The following is a 23,132-nucleotide window of genomic DNA, read 5'->3' on the forward strand; positions in this document are numbered from 1 at the left end:
ACACTTGGAGACTAATCAGTTCTGTGGGCAGGGCAGGAATTTTACTTATGTTGCATAGCAATCAAAACCAAAGCAGGTGCACCACGCAGGCAGCCGGCTCAGCCTTTATCCCTTGGTTTCTCTGTTGCACAACAAGCAGATATTACTATTATAAAAAACCTTTCCAAGTTGAGAAAGAAATTCTCTGGCTTAAGGGAAGAGAGATGTTTGGGGTCAGGTGCCAACTAGAAGCAGTTGGCATTGTTGAATTAACCTAGGTGTGAGGAGAGGTGACTTGGACTTAGAGCAATGACTGTGGGATTGGAGCTGGCACTGTGGCAGAACTGTTGAGGGTGTGCAGAAGGAGGGAGGGAAGCCCCAGGGCCTACATGGGTAGCCTCCTCCCTTCCCTGCACTTGGAACCTGGCTGGTGACACTGTGTTCCTGAGAGGTCCTGGCCTTCTACCACAATTTCCTATGCAGTAGACAGGGATCCTAAAGAATAAAGTGTCCTGGGACCACCAGTTCCACCATACCCACTGTTTTAGTCAGTTTTTTTTCAAAGTTGTGACTTAAAGATCAGAAAAAATAGTTTTAGGGATGATAAGTGGGGGCGACCACCTTCAGTTACCACTCAGTTAATCTCTATCAGGAAATTAATTCACTGATTGGATTAATGCTTTCATAACTCACTCATTTCACCTCTGAATGTTCTTGCATTATTTCACACATGAGCTTTTGGGAACACCTCACATCCAAAATATAGAATTCTGCTCTTGATCTCCAAAAGTTCATGACCATCTCACAATGGAAAATACATTTAGTTCATTTCCAAGAGTTTCCATAGTCTCAACAGTTCTAAGAGTGTCTAAAAGTTCAAGTCCGAAGTGTTTTCTGAAACTTAGGGCAATCTCGAAGTTTGAGTTCCTATAAAAAAAATCAAGAGCAACTTACAAGTATCCGCTATGTAAAGGTATGGAGGAAAGACAGTGGGATGAATTTGCCATAGCTTTCCTATGTTCATATATGAATACACCACAATGAATCTCCACACCACATACAACCACAAGAATGGGATCCTAATTAGAATAAGTTATACTCTATGTATAGATACATGTCAAAATATTCTCTACTATCATATATATATATCTAAAAAGAAAAAATAAAAATAAAGGTACAGAGTCAATAGTCCCATTCAGAAAAATAGGTGTATAGAAAGAAGGATGGGACCAGAGCAAGACTAAAATCCAGCTGGACAAACAAGTCCTGTAGTTTCATATCCAGCATCTGGAGCACATGGCTTTGTGATATTCTCTCTAAAAGGCTTGTGTAGCTCTGCCCCCTTGTCTTTGCTGGTTGCAACCCACATGGCTTCTCTGTTGGCTTGTCTCTGCTCAATTCCTGCAATTTTGGTGGGACAATGTCTCACATTTCTGGCATTTCTTAATCCCTGGGGTCTCCACTGCAGCTTTACTTCCTTCCACATTTCTACACTTCCCCCTTGCAGGGGCTGCCCTCAGGGATTCCAGCCCTGGGACAACTCTGACTTTTTATTATTGTACTTGGGGTGGGGAATGATAGTGTATTTTTAATACTATGCTGGGTAGTTGGCAGAAGTATGACTTTGTTATATCCCTGAGGGCTATAAACACTCTTAGAGGGATTTGGTTACAGAGCAAATCTTTATTTTCTGATTAAGTAAGTTTGTGGGGATGTATTTCAATGACAACTTGCCAGGATAAAATGTGATGCCTATGATTCAACTTGACAAGGCTGAATTACTCACTTATTCAATTAAATGCTAGTCCAGATGTAACTGTGAAAAATGTTTTAGTTAGGGTTAACATGAAATTTGTCAATTTCAAGTACAGGAGATGATCCCTGGGAGGTGGACCTATCCATCCATCAGGAGGCCTTGAAAGCCAAGCTGGCAGATGGTGAACAGGGCTTGTCCCTGAGAAATTCTGCAACAGCTTGTTTTTTGTCCAGGGAAATCCATTTCAGACATCTGATCTCCAGAGCTGTAAGACTATAAACATGGGTTGTTTTAAGTCATTATAGTGGTGATAGTTCATTATAACAAAATAGGAAGATAGCACAGGTACAGACAGGCAGCACAAAGGGAAGAGATAGAAGAGGGCCAGCAGGTGGCCAGAGGTTAGGTGCACAGAGATGTGGTAGGAGACAGGTAGGCAAACAAACAGATAGAGAGACTGCAGGCAGGTGCGATACAGAAAGGTAGACATACGGGAGGGCAAAAACAGGTAACAAGAAGATAGAAGGGCAGGCAGTAGGTGCAAAGATCGGGCCTTGTCCCTACCAGCATTAGTGGAGCTTCCTGAGATGCAGGTGGAACCCATTCTTGGACTTTAACACAATACGTTGCACGGGGAAGGGGACTTTGGTGGAATCCGGCAGCAGCTCAAAGCGAAGCAGGGTAAGGGCCACGGCCACCTTCATTTCATTCATGGCAAATTGCTTCCCGATGCAGTTCCTGGGCCAGGTAGGGACAAGGTATAAAAAGTGGCCTCAGGTTCCATTGTGAGCTGGCAAGGCATTGGCCCTTGAGCCCCAGCCCAAAGCAGGGCCTTCTCTCATGGGACCAGAAGAGTGGTTTTCCTTATAGGCCCCTAATGCATCTTCCCCCAGCCTGGCTTACACTCTCTTGACCTTGACACAGCCTACCACTGTTTCAGAACCAGCCCTGACCCTACTTCTGCTCTCATTGACATGAAGTCTATTAGGATAGTGCCAGAACTCTAAGGCAGAGTCTCATCACATGAATCTTTTAAACAGCTAATCATCGGTTAGTTCACTCCCTTCACTAATAGTTTCTGGTTCCCCAGTTGTGGATACCACTGTTCAGGGCTGCATGGGGAGCAGTGGGCCACACTCTCAGGGAGTGTGCAGTAGACAGGGATCCTAAAGAATAAAGTGTCCTGGGACCACCAGTTCCACCATACCCACTGTTTTAGTCAGTTTTTTTCAAAGTTGTGACTAAAAGACCAGAAAAAACAGTTTTAGGGATGATAAGTGGGGGCGACCACCTTCAGTTACCACTCAGTTAATCTCTATCAGGAAACTAATTCACTGATTGGATTAATGCTTTCATAACCCACTCATTTCATCTCTGAATGTTCTTGCATTGTTTCACACATGAGCTTTTGGGAACACCTCACATCCAAAATATAGAATTCCCATAGAATTTCACCATCAATGGGAGAAAGAGTACCTATTCCTGAAAGGGGAGACACATGTCTGTGGAGAAAATCCTGGAGGATTCATCAGGTTTAGTATCCTTAAGCTGCAGCCATATCCGTGTCTCAGTGGTGAGGCTCCTACCTCTCTCATACCCCTCATTCTACCAGTGTTGGTTGCCTTTTAATTCCATTCTGGAAATGTCCCTACTAGTCATATCTGTATCTCCTTTCCTGGGCCTGTGTTGTGTCCCTGGCTCCTCTCCTTCTGTAGTGAAGCAAAAACCCAACCCAGATACTAAACATGTGCTCTGTGCAGTTAGGACACTGTCCAAATACCTTGGCTTTTCTCTACCCTTTATGGGCTGATTTCTTGCTTGCTTCTTGTCTGTCCAGTCCCGTTCTAAGCTCAGATCATGTTCTTCAGGATGTCCTCCCTCCAACTCTGCCTACACATCTTCTAGGCTTAGGCCAATGACCAGTTGGCCTTCACCTCTCTCTCTCCAAGTCACCCTAGTGTTTTATTCAAGGACACACCACACTCCAGAGCCTTTGACAGTTTCGAGGACATTCCACAGTTGTTCAATGAGTGGTGAGTGAGTGAAAAAATGGAAGGAGGGAAAGATGCCCATCTTGGGTATAGGTATCTGATTCTGTACCACCGGTTTCTGCTTTTGTTCTGAACCAGCAGTGGTATTCTATATCTCTGTGTTTCCATCTCTAAGCATAGGACTTGGTGCAGGGAAATATATCTTTTCAATCTTTATATGTGAATTAAGTTAAAGAAATTGAAAAGCACTCAGTAGATGACACTGAAAATAAATGTTAGTTCTACCTAGAAAATGATATATCTAGACTTTCCTATCCCTTCGTGTCAGCAACATTATTTGTAGCCAATGTCTAGGAAGAAAGAAGTAGCCAAAAAAATCAAAATTTGGAAAAACCAATGTGAATTATCAAGTTGCTGAAAGCCTGTTCTAAAGCTGATACGCATTTGAAGAATTCACATAATCATGAATCAGAAAAAAAATCTTTGTTTCTAGTAATATTTACAAGGTGTATGGCAAAGTATATTCCAGAAGACAATTCTTGAGTGTTTGTGGATGGCCACAGCAGCCCTTTGGAGTATGCTTACCCAGCTTCATGGTTCCTTCAAGGTTCTATATTGTACATATCAGGTGACTTTCAAGCAATATGCCATATACAAAATAGTGGATTTTTCCTCCAAGGCAATTTATTGTCCTCATTTTTATCCTTTTTGTCTGAAGTTGGACTATATGTGCTTTAAGTATAATTTTAAGGTAAGTTCTCACTTGGTTTTTCAAGTTTTTACAACTTGGAAAGCTACTAGAGGAACATGAACATTCACATGCAATCAAAAATCATGTTGGGAGAGACTGCAAATGTGGAGAGAATGCCCATCACTGTAAACTGTTTTCAAAGGGCAACAGTAACCTTTAAAGTATCTGCACAGTTGGCATATGCCATGCTTACAGAAAACAAACCCAAATCCACTCATCATTTGCTTCAGTGGTCCAAGGATTAGTGACTTGAACAAAAAGGGTGGTGGGCAGAGTTGAGACTATGTGGGGGAGACGACTCTATATAATAAGGACCAAAATTAAGGGGCATAAAACTGAATTTAAGTTTACATGAGCTTTCCTAATTCATAATCATACCCCTAATGTGTGGAAAACACCAAAACACACTGATGCTGAAATTTGGCCCTTAGGAAGGACAGTGGGCCAATGTCTCTGTGGCATAACTTGAAATGCAACCTGCTTTTGGGCACAGATATACCCACCTAAGTCTTCTTTGTTTCATCCACCATCTAAAAGGGCATATCTAGAGCTGCTACATGGCAGTGAAGGGACCACAAACATCAGGTTTGTGCCCAGAGACTTCTCTTTCCTTATCCCACCACCAACACAGGACAGCTCACCTAGATCCCCCTGAAAAAGGCAGGAATGAATGGCTGTGTCGAGTAGAACCGGGTGCAAATCGGAAAGGGTCAAACTCCTGTGGAGAGAACAGAATAGGTGAGGGTCAAGCCCTGCTTCCAACCCATGAGGGGACAGAGTGCCCAGAAATAGGAGCAGGAGGAGGTATCCTCAGAGATTATTCCCTTTCCTTCCCTCAGAACCTCCATACCTCTGGGTTTGGCCACACCTTCGGGTTGTGATGAAGGCCATAAATGGATAGTGTGACAAAGATACCTGTAGGCAGATAGGAGATAAAGAGAAGACCTACTGAATCCATGAAGGGCTATGGTCCCTTGGCCAGCAGGGGACCTGCCAACCCCAAAGGCCTGGTGCCATAAATCATGCCTTTGAGTAGTATGAGTCAAGTACAAGGAGCTGGGGGAGGGCTTGGCAAAGTCCCTGAGCACAGGTGAGGAGCAGAAAACTACAATTCAGGAAAGAGAAGCAAGAAAACATCAGAGGCTCACAGTTTGTAGTAACTCAAGTGACCACTCACTTCATCAAATGCCTTCCATCAGTCTTTGGAGAATATAAACTAATTCACTTGATATTCACAAACACCTACCAGTTGGAGGCAATTTCACAGTCTCTGAGCAGCAGTGAAATGCAAATGACAGGGAGGTTTTATCTTCATTTTTCAGATGAGGCACCAGAGGCTCAGAGAGGCTAAGTGACCTTTCTATGATCACTCAGCTAAGGTGGGTCAGGGAAGAGGTCAGACCCAATGGTAGTTGAGATAATGGTGTCCTTCTGCCATCAGAGGGGACTCAGATGTAGCCATCAGCTGGTCTCTGCCATCTACCTAAGGGCTCCTCAAAGACGAAACTATATCTGACTCCTGACATGAGATTCTTGATCTTACTCATTTGCCTTGCCCCAAGGAAAGAACTATGCCTACCTCTATCCCTGTCGTGTTCTTTCCCCAACCTCCCCACTTCTCATGAAATGAGAATTTTAGGGCTGAAGTCCCGAAACCACACCCGGAGGCTGTGAATATCCACGTGGAAAAGGTTCAGAGGGTTGAGTTATCATTGTGTTAACTGATGCGTGTGCCCTTTTGCATGTATCATAGTAGAGTTATTTATATATTCTATCAAATATAAAGGATATTTCCAAAAAAAATTTGAAAGTGAAGAAAGAAATTGTACATGTGCACTGTAATTGTTGAATCAAGAATCAAAACCTATATAGGCAGAGGAATGAAAAGTTGTGCTCCATTTGTGTACAATGTGTCAAGATGCATTCTACTGTCATGTACAACTAATTAAAGCAAAATTTTTTTAAAAAAGAACCAAAACCTGGAGTGTTGGAATAAAAAATATTAGTGTAATCCAAATGGAGGTAACTATAGTCATGAAACCGTAGACTCTAAAGGTGATTGAGTGATAGATAGCCCTGGAGAATAAAAGAAGCTCATGATTCTATTCCAGTGAAAATAAAAGGAAATTGAAAGGGATCTTAGGGATGGTTTAAGCCAATGTCCTAGATATAAAAAGTTCTTTTGATGTTGGAGGGGAATTAATTTTTATTAAATTTTCTTGTGGCCCAGGTAGGTGCCACCACTTTATATGCATCATTCTAACTAAAAAATGAGAAATGATTACTATAAGGAAAGGGAGACACAAATAGGTTCAGAACTGCTGAAGCACATGGGGATTTAGATTCTCCCTTGTCCCTGGGGAGAGCTTAGGTGAACTGAGTCTGAGATGCTCATACCTTTGGGTAAGGAACGTCCATCAGGAAAGGTGATAGGTTTGCTGAGTTTTCTGCCCATAGTTGGTACTGGTGGATAGATCCTCAGGGCCTCCTTGATGCACATGGTGGTGTAGGGCATCTGGTCCAGGTTTTCCCTGAGGTGAAGGCCATCCTGAGGGGCAGGCAGGGCCCAGGAAGACCAGCACCTTGTCCCTACCAGAGGCAGGGCTCTCCCACCTCTTGAGCTCTCACTCACCAGGTGATGGAGTCTCCATCCCCCAGGAGGCTCTGGACCTCCTCCCTGCACTTCTGCTGATGCTCAGGGTGTGTGGCCAGAGCATAGAAGATCCAGGAGATACCGCTGGCTGTGGTGTCATGGCCCTCAAACATGAAGGTGTCCACCTCGGCACGAAGGTCCTCATCAGACAGGCTGCTCCCATTCTCCATCTGGGGAGGCCATGGATGAGAAGGCAGGGTTTGTCCCTCCCTCTGCTCCTGGGCAAACCCTCAGCCTTCTTCCCACACATTTACTTTGGCAAACAGGAGGATGTCCAGGAAATCCAAGTGCCTCTTCTTCTTGATCTTCTCCAGCTCTCCCTCATCCTTCAATTGAGCTTTCCTCTGCCTGATCACTTGGTCTGTCTCAGGTTAATAATTACCAGACAAAATCAAGGGCTATAGCAACCACCAGGAGCCATGTGTGCCACCTTCCCCAATCTGGGTGCCCTATAGAGCACAAGATACATTTGGGAGCAGGTGTGTAGGCCAGTAGTGGGAGTTCAGCACCATTTGATGCAGGTCAGCACTGCTTTCAGGAGCACAGCACATGGAGACTCTGCATGAGCTCCTGGAATGGGTCTCATTTCACATTACCAATGTGAGGGCATCAGCAACCATTTCCACGCTGCCTGACCCCCTAACATTTTGGCTCCCAACACTTGCACTAGGGAAGTACCCAGCATGAATGTGTTCCAAGTCCTTCAGGGGCACCAGGAGACCTGGCTGTGCCTGAGGAGTTATTCCCAGCTCCTTTGGGCTAAGCCTGGTAAAGGAGGAGAAACAGTAGGAGAAGACAAAACCTGTGTGCTTATGGGCAATCTGGCAGGCATGGTTGGTCCAGCGACCAGCAGAGGTCAGTCTATAGATGATGTCATTCTGATGAAAGGCATTCCGCACACGAGAAGGTATCAAGTAGCTCAGGTCACTAATAGCCTTGATGTAGGCCTGGGAATTCCTGAGGGAGAGCATGCACAACAGACTGATGATAGGGAGGTCTGACCTAGAGGTAGAAAGGACTCTGAGATGAAATTTACTATGCGGTGGAGACAGGCAACACCGAGACATGGGACTTTAGAAGGTGGCATGAGCAGTCAGACTTCCACCTGTGTTGGGATTAGGGTTCTGTGACTGGTACAGGGTTGAGTTTGCTCAGGAATTAGAATTTGGCCTGGGGCTGGGGTCAGAATCTGTCTTTTTGTGAAGGTAAGCTTCCAAGTCTTTCTACCTGCCTCTCAGGTGAGTCCCCACCACTTGGTAAGAACAAGGACCCTATAGCTGAAAGCTTGTCACTGACCTGTCCAGCTGAACATTGTCTTGATAACTGAAGGCGCACTTCATGATGGAGTCCAGAGTCATCAAAGAGATGTCTTGAGAGATCTCAAATGAGTCCTCGTTGGTAAGCTTCTCCCACTTGTTCTGAGGTGGTAAAGGTACACTGATTTCAGTCCTTTCAGAATGCATGTTCTGTAAGGCTCAGCCCTCTGGGTGTCTAAGTATTCTGATGGAATTTCTTCATGTCATGAAGCAGATGTATGAAAGCAAGTTCAGGCTCTAAAGCAAGTATTTGTATTTTGTCACAAACTTTTATTATAAAGTTAAATATATATTCTCATAATGGTATTGCTTTGGTTTGAATTTAAGGAAGAAGTTATTATGAAATTGTCTTTTGCTAAGTCAGAAAACATTTTTTTTGGAGAATAAAGGGGAGGAGTACCCTGCTTTTCTGAGACCTGAGCTAGTCCAGAGGGCCAAGTAAGAAGATCCCATTTGAGGGTATAAAAGTTTGCAGCATTATGACTCCTAAAGAGAGAGGATGTTACTTCAGGAACTTCAATTCCTTTTCCTTTGACAAACTTCTGCTGAGCATATATAGGTAATAAAAACATCAGCTTTGGTGAAAGGTGATGACATAATAGGGTGTTTGTGAGAAGTGGGAGCTGGTGTCCATTTCAGTGCATGCATTATGCAAGTCCATGCAAAGGCCAAACAGAAGCCCTAGGCACTCAGGCTAGAGCATGACTGAATTGTATCCTGGGAAGTGCACCTGCCACTGAAGATGCCATTGCCCAGGCCAGCCAGGGATAGGTAGTCCTGCTGTCTGATACAACTGACTATTTCTCTAATCTACTGTGCCGAAGGCTTGGAAATGGGAGGTGGAGTCTATATCCGCTATGATGCTCTCTGTCTTGCACCATAAGGAAAGTGTGACTCTATCCTAATACACGGGTCCTCTGTGAACTACTTTTGAGGAACTCTCCTCACAGTAATGGTCTCAGAGAATTTCTCCATGTGACTGATGGCTGTGGAATCTGAATATGTACTGTGAGTGGATGAATGGAAATGAGAGAGAGAGAGAGAGAGAGAGAGAGAGAGAGAGAGAGAGAGAGAGAGAGAGAGAGACTCACCAGCATCACTCTGACAGAGTCAGCCATGATTCCCAGGTAGGGCTTCAGGATGTCATAGTGGAAGGCTGGGGTCAACATCCGGCGGTGCTGGAACCACGTCTGCCCATTCAACAGGAGCAAGCCATACCCTGGGTCATACATGGTTGTGTGCATGAGTGAGTGGTCAATAGGATCAGAGGGAGACTTGGACAATTTGAGAGAAACAGATGGTGTGAGAAGAAGATCCAGATTGCAGAACTTCTTTGAACAAAGACAGTAATGACTGGCACTTTTCAGAAAAATGAATTTCCCAATTGGGCTGGTGTATCTGATGTGATTACAACAGCTGTGAGATAATTGTTAAAGGAGTTGAGAACAGGGTGGGGAGGGGCATAAATAAATATCAGACTGAAAATATTTGGAGATAATTAGAAGGCAATGTTAAAAGAGCTGAGCCTCAGGAGGGCTTTCAGCTGCATGAGGAAGTGGTGAGGTTCTAGTTAGAAGAAAAGAAATGAGGCTTGATTTAGGGAGGGGTCATCATATTATATCAACTCTTATTCTCTGTGAATCAGAGAGAGAGAGAGAGAGAGAGAGAGAGAGAGAGAGAGAGAGAGAGAGAGAGAGAGAGAGAGAGATCTTTCTGAGTGTGACTGGGGAGGAAACTAGGTTTAGATATACATACCAATCCAGGGAGCCAGGAATCTGGAAGTAGTTTTAGTTTTGGGGTCTGAAAGCAAAGGAAAGACTTTTCAGAAAAGTATCAGTGACCAAATAAGGTAGCCTATAGGCAAGTGTGATTGAGGCATGGTCTGCCATGAGTTCTTGGTGACTGTCAGCAGTGTGTTGATCACTTCCCACTGGGTCCCAAGCCTTCAGTCTCTGCCCTGATAGTCAGTTGGGCTCAGGAAGGTAGGCTCTGGAGACGAGTCACTGAACACCCCCCTGCCCTGTAATGAAGATTTGAAGTGTAGAACATGACCTTAATGACAAGGAGGAAGACAGCAGAGCCTTGTGGTTTTTCTACAATGGGTAGTCAGTCTTTCTATGACACAGGACAGGGAGGGATATAGTCACTGTGGATATAAGGTTCATTTTTAACATCTGGGGCAATTTGTGTTATAGATCAGGTCAATTTGGTTTACAAAATTGAAAAGCAATAAAAGAAAAACAATTTTGGTGCTGCATAGCTGTTTTATTAAACATTCAGCAGTCAGAATAATATATAATTGCTGCCTTTGGTCTGGGTTGTGGCGTGGGTAAAGGGCTGGAAGAGGGTTCACACATTTAAATTGCCACTTTTTTTTTTTTCTGGAACTTTATAGACATAGTGTATGTACCCAGGAGAAAAGAGCTGCTGCTGACGGGATGGGATTTCATTCTCACCTGATCTCCCCAGAATCATCTTCATGTAGTCAGGATCGTAAATCATGAAGAAGATCCTACTTCCCCATACCCAGCGAGGACAGGCACTTGGGAATTTCTCTACCAATTTCAGCAGCAGTTGCAGTTCCTGGTCCATTTGGGTCTGTCATCAAGTGAAATAAAATCAATATGTTTTCCTTAAAATTCCGTTTTTGGAGTAGGAATGTAAGGTTTAACAGCTATGGGAAGGTTGGGCTGGATAGATCAGAGTCAGACTATTTATGAGGACCTGTGTTCTAGTCCAGACCCTTGCTGTCTCCCTATCTATAGGCTCTCATTCAGAACTTCCCTTAGAACTTTACATACAGTAAATACTTGATAAATAATATTCAGGGATGGACTCCAAGGTGCACAAAACTCCTTCACACATTTTCATTATAGTTTGTGTTCTTCACAATTTCATACATTAAATTGCTAACCCTTAATACCTCAAAAAGTGATGTTAGTTGAATGTAGGATTTTTATAGAGGTAATCAAAGTGAAGTGAGTTTATTGGGCTGGGCCCTCATTCAGCATGACTGTGGTCCTTATAAAAAGAGGAATTTGGGATACAGCAGTATGTGCAGAGAGAAGACAATGTGAAGGGAAATAGGGAGAATATGGCCAAAGACTCAGGTCAGCAATAAGAATCTTCTTCAGAGCCCATGAAGGAAACAGCCTTGTCAACACCATGAACTTGGATAATACATTTCTGTTGTATGTGTTCCCAGTCTGTGGTTCTTTGTAATAGAGCCCTATCAACCTGGTACAATTATACAACGTTTAAGGCATTCCTGAGGTCAGGGAGGGAACATTAGGTTTATCCTGAAGAATGAGGAAACCAATATTAGATGATATGCCCACGTGATTGCATGAAAACCAAACCTGCTGACCCCAGAGTGTCCTTTCCCTGTGTTCCCACAGTTCTTGGGTGTCGATTTATTATCATATTTCAATTCAATCTTTTAATCCGAGGCCCTGTGCTGACAAATTTGGCTTCAATATCTGTCATCTCCATGTTTTCAGAGACCAGCATACAGCATGGCTGGTGGTAATTATGTCTTATTTTTGAAGAAATGAATAAGTGCATGAAGGAATCAGTGAGTTCATGTGGAAGAATGAATGGGTGAGTCTTCATTAGAATTCTTGTTACCAGGGACAGGTATAATCTTGGGCTAATGTAAGAAAAAGAAAAAGGAAAAAAAAAGAAGGTTGGGGCATTGAGGTACTGAGTGAAGTCCAAGTACCAGCATGGATAAGGGACAGAACTAGAGACTATGAGCTGCCAGTCCTCTGAGTCTCTTGCATTCGTTCATCTGGCAAATATTTGTTGAGGCCCTGCTGTGTTCCATGACTTTTCTAGAAGCTTGTGATAAAGCCATGAACCAACAGAAATACTCCTTGCTTTTGTGCAACTGAGGTTCACATGGTGACCAGGGCTACCCTTCCTGTGCTGACAAATCTCCATGTTACCACAGGTCACGTCTGTGTGGTGTGCTGAGTCCTCTTCTGAAAATCTGATTGTGATGATATAGCCACAGGGTCCACCTAGTCCTCTCAAGTGTGGCTAGCATTTCAGAAAGCTCTTAGGATTCACCTACTGGGGGAGTAGAAGGGGGAGATAGTAGAAAGAAGGGGGAGATAGGTAGAGGTGTGCAAAAGTTTTTTCTACAGTCAATAAGTGAGTATATGAACAAGTAGAAGGAAGAATGGATTCATTCTTGATGAGAACTTACTTTGTATGAATTGCCTTCTTGGAGCTAGGGATAATCAGTGAACAAATACAGTTTCTGCTATCATGTAGCTTATGTTCTAGTGGAGTAAGTCTGGGACAGTCAATCCTGACTTGAACTGAGAATTGTCCTGCTTAAATTCCTGAAGAAGGCTACTCTATATTCTTTTGTCATTTCCTTATAGAAGCTTCTTTTGTCCTTTAATCTAGTATGGAGCCTGGTTAGTGAGAGCCATTACCCTCCAGTTATATGGCTGTGTCCCCTGCAGGGACCTGGGGGACTCTGTTCAGCACTGTTATGCATTCATTTGGATTGCTTGGTACCCAAGGTAGTCTGCTGCATGCTAATGCTGCTCTGGGTACTGTCATTGGTCAAACCTAACTACACATAGCATTCAAGTTCCTAACTTAGGTAGCAGAGCTAGTTAATAAATGACAATCTCTATAAGACTAGAAATATTTTTCTATAACTGTTATTAGCTAACGCAAGTTGAAAGGTAACTCAGGACTATAATATTATTTATGTAAATGATATTATCTATTTGTCAAGTCTACAAATAATCTAACGTGTATCAGTGTAATGGAAATTTCCCTGGAGAAGTCGTTAATGGGTCATCATATCAGCAGCTAGTTCTGAAAAAAAAAATCATTCAGTTGGTTACACCTACATCAAACAAAAGTTAACAATGTTTCAAAATCAACAAATAATCTAGAAGTTTTTGGTATAGCAATTTGCATAATCAATCTGAGTATTTCTCTATGGCCAATTCTAATGGTTCCTATATTTGGTTCCCCATATGCTGATAATTATTTGGCATCCTCATAGAAAGTGGTAGCTCTGTGTACCTCACCTCCAAGGTTGCCAGTAGTTGCTCCTTTCTCTCCTCCTAGTGACTCCATACCTATACCAGGCTATGAAGGGCTTTGTAGTACAGGGAGGGGATGATTGGCTTGGTTCTAAGGATATCACAGTCAGGGTGTGTGGGAGGAGATTGGAGAGGTTAACAGGTCATGTTTAATGAATAAGTAAAAAATTAGTACTGCTCAATTGCCGGTCATCCTGTCTCCCTCATTCATTCATACCACTGTTAGGGTTTCAGCTCTAAATCACCCATTCTGGAAAATTCCTTAGTTTTAGGCAAACCAAATCAGTTTGTCCCTCCTCTGGATATCATTCACCCATCACAGAGGAATGACTACTTTCTTGTGGACAGACACATTCTGAGATTCATGTCCATTGTCACCATACACCAAGAACTCCACAGGGCAGAGATTCCATAATACTAATGTCTGTGATCCCGGGCAACCTCAGGCCAGGTACAGAGGACAGCATTGAGTGGCCAGGGCAGGGAAGCCTTATTCTTTGAGAATAGATGAGAGAACTAAGGGTGCTCAATCTGAAGAGGAGACTCAGAAAGGAACCACAGAGTTTCTAGGATAGACGGCAGATCTGCATAGGGAAGGAGCATGTGACAGAGCTGAGTTAACAGCATTACAGGATTCTTGTGAGGGATGAGCTCACCTGAGAGGTGAGCTAGGTGTTCCCTGGAGGCCATGTCTGCTGGTCACACAAGAGGCTTTGCCCTGTGGACTTGTTGACTAGGCTCTGAGAGCTCTGGCCTCCCTGCCCTCCTATTCCCCTTCCTCCTTGTTCCTACCTTGTGCCCAAAGAGCCAGTGGGAGGGCGGGGATGGGAACTGCTGGGTAGCTTTGAGCAGCCATTGCCTGCGCAGGTAGAACTGGGCTGCCTTGAACAGCAGCAGAAGCAGACAGAGCAGGGAGGCCAGCTGGAGGAACCCAAAGATGCCGCCCTGGAGTCTGAAGAAGCTCAGTGCAGAGACGCTCATGGTGCAGCAGCTTCTAGATTATTTGCTGTTTCTTAGTGTCACTGAACACCCACCTGACCTACTCTGCCTCTGCCTGGAAATATATCCCTCCTACCTGTGGGAGGGAGAAAGTAGAGGGCAGAGCTTGACCTCAGAGTCCAGAGCTGGTTAATATGAAAAATCCACCATGGAAGACAGGAATTTTGGTCAGCTGATAGTGATAAGGGTCATATGTATACTATTTTCCTCCTCTTCCTTTCACTCATAAATATTTATTTATACATTTATCTGTTGACCACTTTCCCTGTTTTTTTTCTCTTTTTAATTTGAAAGCGAGTTTATTTTTTATTTGTACACAGTAACAGTACAGTGTGATATTTAAGCACACGGATGCAGCGTGTACTGATTCTACAAGGGTACTTATCATTCCCGTCTCCTTTAACATTTATCTTTTCTTTCTCTTTTCCGTTGACAAAGTTTTATTTTTTTAAATATCAAACAAGATTATCATACAAAAATGGCTATTCTGCTAAAGCACTGTCTAAAGTGGGGGTCTCCATGTCCTGGGCCTCTTCCCAAACGTCATGGCTTTGACTGCTGCTCTACTGCCCCGGCAGAGAGTTCCTGGAGTTCACTTAAGAAGTTCGGCACCTGCGAATTTGCTTTAGATTCACCAATGTCAAGTTCTCTTAGTAGATGGTGAGTGACCCTCAGTGAGACTGCAGAGCACCTAAAGTATCTATCTTTTGGGTAGCTAGTGCTTCCTGGTGTCCAGGGCTGTGGTGAATGAGTGTCTTGCATTGCTCCATGAAGCATTCAGCCACTTCTTGAGGGGGCTGAGCATGCTCATGTGGGCTCTGGGCACATTTGCCAGCTCCTACTGCCTCTGATGGGAGAAGTCTTAGCTTCATCTCACAAGCCTTATCCTGTAGCTTCTCCCTTCCTTGGCACATTATCAATGAATTCTTTGGTGCCCCTCCTTTGAACTGAGCGTGACTGTTCTCCATCCCATGCTATCTTTACTTTTCTGGAGCAGGTAGGGTTTCCTTCTGCCTTTACACACCTCCCACTGGCTTTTAACCCCTCTGCTGCAGGAGCCTTTTTGGTCATGTTCTTCATGTACTGCAAGCGTGGATGCTTGACCACTCTCTGACCTCACACTCCTTTCCTTTTGTCTTGGTGCCAAGGGGAGTGTTGGAACAGATCACAGAAGCCTTCTCAGCCGTGACCTGGGACATCCTCAGTTTCCCTCTTCCCCCCATCCTTCCTAGCCTGTAGTGACCACTGTTTTACACTCCACTTCTATGAAACCAACATCTTAGCTATAATCAATAAATGGACCAAAGAACTGATCAGACACTGCACAGAAGAAGAAATTCTGTCGATCAACAAATATATGAAAAAATGTTCGACATCACTAGCAACTAGAGAAATGCAAATCAAAACTACACTGAGATTTCATCTCACTCTAGTCAGAAGGGCAACAATGAAGAACACAAGTAACAATAAATGTTGGCAAGGGTGTGGGGGAAAAGGCACACTCATACATTGCTGGTGGGACTGCAAATGGGTGCAGCTACTCTGGAAAGCAGTATGGAGATCCCTCAGAAAACTTGGAATGAAACCACCATTTGGCCCAGTTATCCCACTCCTGGGTATATACCAAAAGGACTTAAAATCAGCATACTACAGTGATGTAGCCACATCAATATTTATAGTGGTTGAATTCACAATTGAGCTAAGCTTTGGAATCAACCTAGGTGCCCTTCAACAGGTGAATGGATAAAGAAAATGTGGTCTATATACACAATGGAATATCACTCAGTCATTAAAACAATGACTTCATGATGTTTGCAGGTAAAAGGATGGATCTGGAAACTATTATGCTAAGTGAAATATTCCAATCCCCCAAAACCACAGGTCAAATGTTCTTTCTGATATGTAGATGCTAACACAAAAAAACGGGGGATGAAGAAGCATAGAATTTCAATAGATTAGACAAAAGGGAATGAAGAGAAAGGTGGGGACAGGATTAGGAAAGACAACGGAAAGTATCTGACTTAAATTTCCTATATACATATACAAATATACAACAGTGAATCTCAGGTATAATCACAAGACTGGGATCCTAATTAGAATAAGAGTGTACTCCATATTGGTCTAAATATGTTAAAATATACCCTACTGTCATGAATAACTAAAAAGAAGAAAAATTTTAAAAAGAGAAAACATGGAATTTGTATTTCTGTGACTGATTGATTTCACTTAATTCAGTGTCCTCCAGTTCCATGCCAGTTGCTGCAAATGCCAGGATTTTATTCTTCTTGTGGCTGAATAATATCCCATTGTGTATATACCATATTTCCTTTATCCATTCTTCTGTTGAGAGACACCTTGTTTGAGTCCATATCTTGGCTATTGTTCATAGCACAGCAATAAACTTGGGAATGCAAGTATCTCTTTGTTATGCTGATTTCATTTCTTTTGGAAAAATGCTTAGTAGTAGGAAAGAGGGATCATATGGTAGTGCTGCGCCCCTCCCCTGACTCAGGCAATGGCAAGGCCCTACTGAGGTGGATGGCGCAAGGCGTCCATCCTCTGGAGGAGTGCAGTATGTTTCTGGGAATGGGCTGGTTTGTTTTTGTATTCCTTTAATAAGTATAGTTGGGATTTCTCATATGATCGTTAAGTATGAAGGAAAAAACATGACTTTCCCAATTAATGCAACTACTTCTAAAGAATAAATCTGTTTGCTCTAAATGCAATGATTCAGCTGTGGAGCGTAAATTGTTAATGTCTAATGAAAAACTCCCTGTATTCCTGTCAAGGAAGTTTTTGAGAAATTAAATCAAAATCTAGAGAAGAAAAATTAATGTTAAGAAGACAGATTAGGGCGGGGAGCGCGAGTGGCGGCCACTGCCACGTATTCCCAGCAGTGGCGGCGGAGGTGGCGGCGCCTGCAGCAGGATCACTAGGCAATGCTGAGCTGATGTGGATCTGGGGCGAACAGTCTGGGCCTCTCAGAACACACATTGAGCCCGGATTGGCTGAATTCAAGCTCCTGTTCGCCTGCTTCCCGCAGACAAACAGCTGTGACTCAGCACTAATCCACCCGGCTGAAACAACTGGTCAGCCCTTCTAATCCTACAGAGATAAATGCCAACCGAGCCTTCATAGGTGGTGGCCACAGGTTTGAAACGGGGCTTGGGAGAGACAGTAAGGACCCACCCGTTGCATTGGTCACCCGGCAAAGGGAAACGAACTGTTGCCATTTGCAAGAGATACCACCATGGCAGAGAACTGGCGTCACCAGACTTTGGCGGAGGAGATAACTTCATTGAAACCTGCGGCTACAGGTGTGTAATTCCCTAGCCTTCCCTCTCCACACATCGGGGAAAACTTACGGGCCCCTCCCAGCTCTCCTGTAAGGGCCCCTCCCAGCTCTCCCGTGATCGCAATAGCCAGACCGAGGGAATCAGACATGGTGCGGGACCTGCGGCGCAGAACTCCCGGCTACCGCTCCTACCAGTGCTGACAACTGAGGTCTCTTGCACCAGCTACCGGGGGCGTGGCTACCGGAGGGCAAGTAAAATTCGCTGAGGATTCTCAGTCCCAAGCTCTACAAACTTAGGGTCTGAGGGAATGGCAAACAGGGAGAGTGTGCCCAGTCGTTCATGAAAACAGGGCTCCCAGGAGCAGCAGACCTGGCGTGTAGCCAGTATTGTGGTGAGCGGCACCCATGAGAGGGGCCTGGCTAGAGGAAAAGTGGGGAAGTGACTAGACACAAGAGGAGGCCCTAGGCACTCAGGATTGGAGACTCGCCCAGTCTGGGAGGAGGAGCTGCTGCACAGTGATTGGTTCCCGCATATTGACAGGAGAAACTTGGCCTGGTGGGCACAGCGCCACCTACTGGAAGAGAAGTTAATCAAACTCTAAGACTGCATTTATTAGGTTTTTTTTTCTCTTTTTTTTTTGATTTGGGTTTTTTCTTTCATTTTCATTTTTCTTTCTTGTTGTTTTTTAAATTTTTTTTCATTTTCTAAAAATTTTTTTCTTCTAATTTTAATTTTTATTTTTATTATCATTATTATTTTTTAAATTTTTTTTTCTTTTTTTATTTCCTTTTTTTTCTTCTTTTGTCTTTTCATTTCTTTTCAATTTTCTTATTCCCCCTTCCTTGAATTATACCTGCTTACTCTCATTCTCTTAAGTGACTTCTTCCCTTCCCTTCTAATACCTTTCCTCCCAAGCATCAAATACATTTATAACAGTAAACAGTAACTCAGCAGTCAAACAGAACAAGAAGTAACATGAGCAGCTTGAAAAAGCAAGGAAGAAAAGGAGTACAAACAATACAGGACAGCCTAAATATTCAGGAGGACCTAGAGTCATCAGAAAAATGGTCATATAAAGAACTCAAGGAACACCTTAGACAGATGGAATGGAACCTTAAAGAGGATACGAGACAGCAAATTCAAGCAGCGAAAGAACACATTGAGAATGAATTACATAAACAGATAAAAGAAGAAGTTAAGAATCTTTATCAGGAGATAGAGATTATAAAAAATAATCAAACAATAATTCTAGAAATGAAGGAAAAGATAAACCAAATTAAAAACTCAATTGAGAGTATCACTAACAGAGTGGAGCAAGTAGAAGCCAGAACGTCAGATAATGAAGACAAAATATATCATCTTGAAAAGAGTCTAGCCAACTCAGAAAGGCTGGTAAAAAATCACGAGAAAAACATCCAAGAGTTATGGGATAACATAAAAAAAACCAAACTTACGAGTCATCGGGATAGAAGAAGGTACAGAGATTCAAACCAAGGGAATGAGTAACCTGCTGAATGAAATAATTACAGAAAACTCTCCAGAAATAAAAAAGGAAACAGATATACAAATTGAAGATGCATACAGGACACCGAGCACACAAAATCACAGTAGACCAAGGCCAAGACACATTGTTATGAAGATATCCAATATACAGAACAAAGAGAAAATATTAAAAGCTACAAGAGAAAGGAGGCAGATTACATTCAGGGGTAAACCAATAAGGTTAACAATGGATTTTTCATCACAGACACTGAAAGCAAGAAGGTCATGGAACAATGTATTTCAAACACTGAAAGACAATGGATGCCAACCAAGAATTCTGTATCCAGCAAAATTAAGCTTCAGGTATGACAACGAAATAAAAATCTTTCATGATAAACAAAAGTTAAAAGAATTTGCAGCCAGAAAACCAGCATTGCAAAGCATTTTGAGAAAAACACTACACGAGGAAGAAATGAAAAACAATAACCAAAACCATCAGTGGGAAGTGCCTCGGTAAAGACAGAGGGTGAGGGGAAAGATAATCATGGAGAAACAAACTAAATTTTTTTAAAAAAGGATAAATAATCAAACATGGCTGGAAGTACAAACCATATATCTATAGTAACTCTAAATGTTAATGGCTTAAACTCTCCAATAAAGCGACATAGGCTGGTATCATGGATTAAAGAAACAAATCCAACAATATGCTGCCTCCAGGAGACACATCTGATTGGAAAAGACATACACAGGCTGAAGGTGAAAGGATGGGAAAAAATATACCATGCACATGGTCCTCGTAAGCAAGCAGGGGTGTCCATCCTCATATCGAATAAAATCGACTTCAAGACTAAGTTAATCAAAAGGGATAAGGAAGGACATTATATACTGTTAAAAGGAACCATTCACCAACAAGACATAACAATTATCAATATTTATGCACCAAATAATGGTGCTGTGACATTCATAAAACAATTTCTCCTCAAGTTCAAGAATCAAATAGACCACAACACAATAATTATGGGTGACTTCAACACACCTCTCTCACCATTGGACAGATCCTCCAAACAAAAGTTGAATAAAGAAACTATAGAACTCAACACCACAGTCAATAACCTAGACTTAACTGACATATATAGAATATATCAACCATCATCAAATGGATATACTTTTTTTCTCAGCAGCACATGGATCCTTCTCAAAAATAGACCATATATTATACCATAGGGCAACCCTCAGTAAATATCAAGGGGTGGAGATAATACCATGCATTTTATCTGATCATAATGGAATGAAACTGGAAATCAATGATAAAAGAAGGAAAGAAAAATCCTACATCACATGGAAAATGAACAATATGTTACTGAATGATCAATGGGTTACAGAAGACATAAAGGAGGAAATCAAAAAATTCTTAGAGATAAATGAAAACACAGACACAACATATCGGAATCTATGGGACACAATGAAAGCAGTTTTAAGAGGGAAATTCATCGCCTGGAGGTCATTCCTCAAAAAAAGAAAAAACCAACAAATAAATGAGCTCACACTTCATCTCAAAGCCCTAGAAAAGGAAGAGCAAAACAACAGCAAATGTAGCAGAAGGCAAGAAATAATTTAAATCAGAGGGGAAATCAATGAAATTGAAACAAAAGAAACTATTGAAAAAATTAACAAAACTAAAAGTTGGTTCTTCGAAAAAATAAATAAGATCGACAGACCTTTAGCCATGCTAACGAAGAGGAGAGAGAACTCAAATTACTAACATATGGGATGAAAAAGGCAATATCACAATAGATGCTACAGAAATACAGAAGACAATTAGAAATTATTTTGAAAACCTATATTCCAATAAAATAGAAGATAGTGAAGACATCGATAAATTTCTTAAGTCATATGATTTGCCCAGACTGAGTCAGGAGGATACACACAATTTGAACAGACCAATATCAATGGATGAAATTGAAGAAGCAATCAAAAGACTACCAACCAAGAAAAGCCCAGGACCGGATGGGTATACAGCGGAGTTTTACAAAACCTTTAAAGAAGAATTAATACCAATACTTTTCAAGTTATTTCAGGAAATAGAAAAAGAGGGATAACTTCCAAATTCATTCTATGAGGCCAACATCACCCTGATTCCAAAACCAGACAAAGACACTTCAAAGAAAGAAAACTACAGACCAATATCTCTAATGAATCTAGATGCAAAAATCCTCAATAAAATTCTGGTGAATCGAATACAAAAACACATCAAAAAACTTGTGCACCATGATCAAGTAGGATTCATCCCTGGGATGCAAGGATGGTTTAATATACGGAAATCAATAAATGTTATTCACCACATCAATAGACTTAAAGAAAAGAACCATATGATCATCTCAATAGACGCAGAAAAAGCATTCGACAAAGTACAGCATCCCTTTATGTTCAAAACATTAGAAAAACTAGGGATAACAGGAACTTACCTTGACATTGTAAAAGCTATCTATGCTAAGCCTCAGGCTAGCATCATTCTGAATGGAGAAAAGTTGAAGGCATTCCCTCTAAAATCTGGAACAAGACAGGGATGCCCTCTCTCACCACTTCTACTTAATTTAGTCCTTGAAATACTAGCCAGAGCAATTAGACAGACAAAAGAAATTAAAGGCATAAAAATAGGAAAAGAAGAACTTAAATTATCACTATTTGTGGACGACATGATTCTATACCTAGAAGACCCAAAAGGGTCTACAAAGAAACTACTAGAACTAATAAATGAATTCAGCAAAGTGGCAGGATATAAAATCAACACGCATAAATCAAAGGCATTTCTGTAAATCAGCAACAAAACTTCTGAACCGGAAATGAGGAAAAACACTCCATTCAAAATATCCTCAAAAAAAAAAAATACTTGGGAATCAACCTAACAAAAGAGGTGAAAGATTTATACAATGACAACTACAGAACCCTAAAGAGAGAAGTAGAAGATGATCTTAGAAGATGGAAAAATATACCCTGTTCATGGATAGGCAGAACTAACATTATCAAAATGGCGATATTACCAAAAGTTCTCTATAGGTTTAATGTAATGCCAATCAAAATTCCAATGGCATTTCTTGTAGAAATAGATAAAGCAATCATGAAATTCATATGGAAAAATAAAAGACCCAGAATAGCAAAAGCAATTCTAAGCAGGAAGTGTGAATCAGGCGGTATAGCAATACCAGATTTCAAACTACATTACAGAGCAATAGTGACAAAAACAGCAGGTACTGGTACCAAAACAGGTGGGTGGACCAATGGTATAGAATAGAGGACACAGAGACTAATCCACAAAGTTACAACTATCTTATATTTGATAAAGGGGCTAAAAGCATGCAATGGAGGAAGGATAGCATCTTCAACAAATGGTGTTGGGAAAACTGGAAATCCATATGCAACAAAATGAAACTGAATCCCTTTCTCTCACCATGCACAAAAGTTAACTCAAAATGGATCAAGGAGCTTGATATCAAATCAGAGACTCTGCGTCTGATAGAAGAAAAGGTTGGCTCCGATCTACATATTGTGGGGTCGGGCTCCAAATTCCTTAATAGGACACCCATAGCACAAGAGTTAATAACAAGAATCAACAAATGGGACTTACTTAAACTAAAAAGTTTTTTCTCAGCAAGAGAAACAATAAGAGAGGTAAATAGGGAGCCTACATTTTGGGAACAAATCTTTACTCCTAACACTTCAGATAGAACCCTAATATCCAGAGTATACAAAGAACTCAAAAAATTAAATAATAAGAAAACAAATAACCCAATCAACAAATGGGCCAAGGACTTGAACAGACACTTCTCAGAGGAGGAT

General features: G+C 42.0%; 1 protein-coding gene across 3 annotated transcripts; it reads right to left on the reverse strand.

Moving 5' to 3' along the window:
• Positions 1-2,304: 2,304 nt before the first annotated feature.
• LOC113189059 (cytochrome P450 4A11-like) lies at positions 2,305-14,499 on the reverse strand. 3 transcript variants are annotated; one of them, XM_026397670.2, is made up of 13 exons: positions 14,311-14,499; positions 11,806-11,808; positions 10,903-11,044; positions 10,202-10,246; positions 9,538-9,665; positions 8,427-8,548; positions 7,933-8,087; positions 7,385-7,491; positions 7,110-7,300; positions 6,875-7,008; positions 5,328-5,392; positions 5,119-5,195; positions 2,305-2,473 (listed from the first exon to the last, which is right to left on the reverse strand). In XM_026397670.2, exons 1-13 carry the CDS (start codon positions 14,497-14,499, stop codon positions 2,305-2,307), a joined length of 1,527 nt encoding a protein of 508 aa, XP_026253455.1. The 3 variants fall into 3 exon arrangements, with proteins under 3 accessions (XP_026253455.1, XP_026253454.1, XP_077647575.1); XM_026397669.2 differs by lacking the exon at positions 11,806-11,808; XM_077791449.1 differs by lacking the exons at positions 9,538-9,665; positions 10,202-10,246; positions 10,903-11,044; positions 11,806-11,808.
• Between the last annotated feature and the right edge of the window lie 8,633 nt (positions 14,500-23,132).

Source organism: Urocitellus parryii, chromosome 11 (genome assembly GCF_045843805.1).
Source record: "Urocitellus parryii isolate mUroPar1 chromosome 11, mUroPar1.hap1, whole genome shotgun sequence".
In the NCBI taxonomy this organism is placed as follows: domain Eukaryota; kingdom Metazoa; phylum Chordata; class Mammalia; order Rodentia; family Sciuridae; genus Urocitellus; species Urocitellus parryii.

Bases quoted from the DNA above. Each gene is read 5' to 3' on its own strand.
- LOC113189059 (XM_026397670.2), bottom strand. From the start codon at position 14,499: ATGAGCGTCTCTGCACTGAGCTTCTTCAGACTCCAGGGCGGCATCTTT. The intron at 10,247-10,902 runs GTGAGAATGAAA...CTTTGCTTTCAG, and splicing joins GATGATTCTGGGGAGATCAG to ACCCCAAAACTAAAACTACT. The intron at 5,393-6,874 runs GTATGAGCATCT...ATCTGCCTACAG, and splicing joins TGGACGTTCCTTACCCAAAG to GTATCTTTGTCACACTATCC.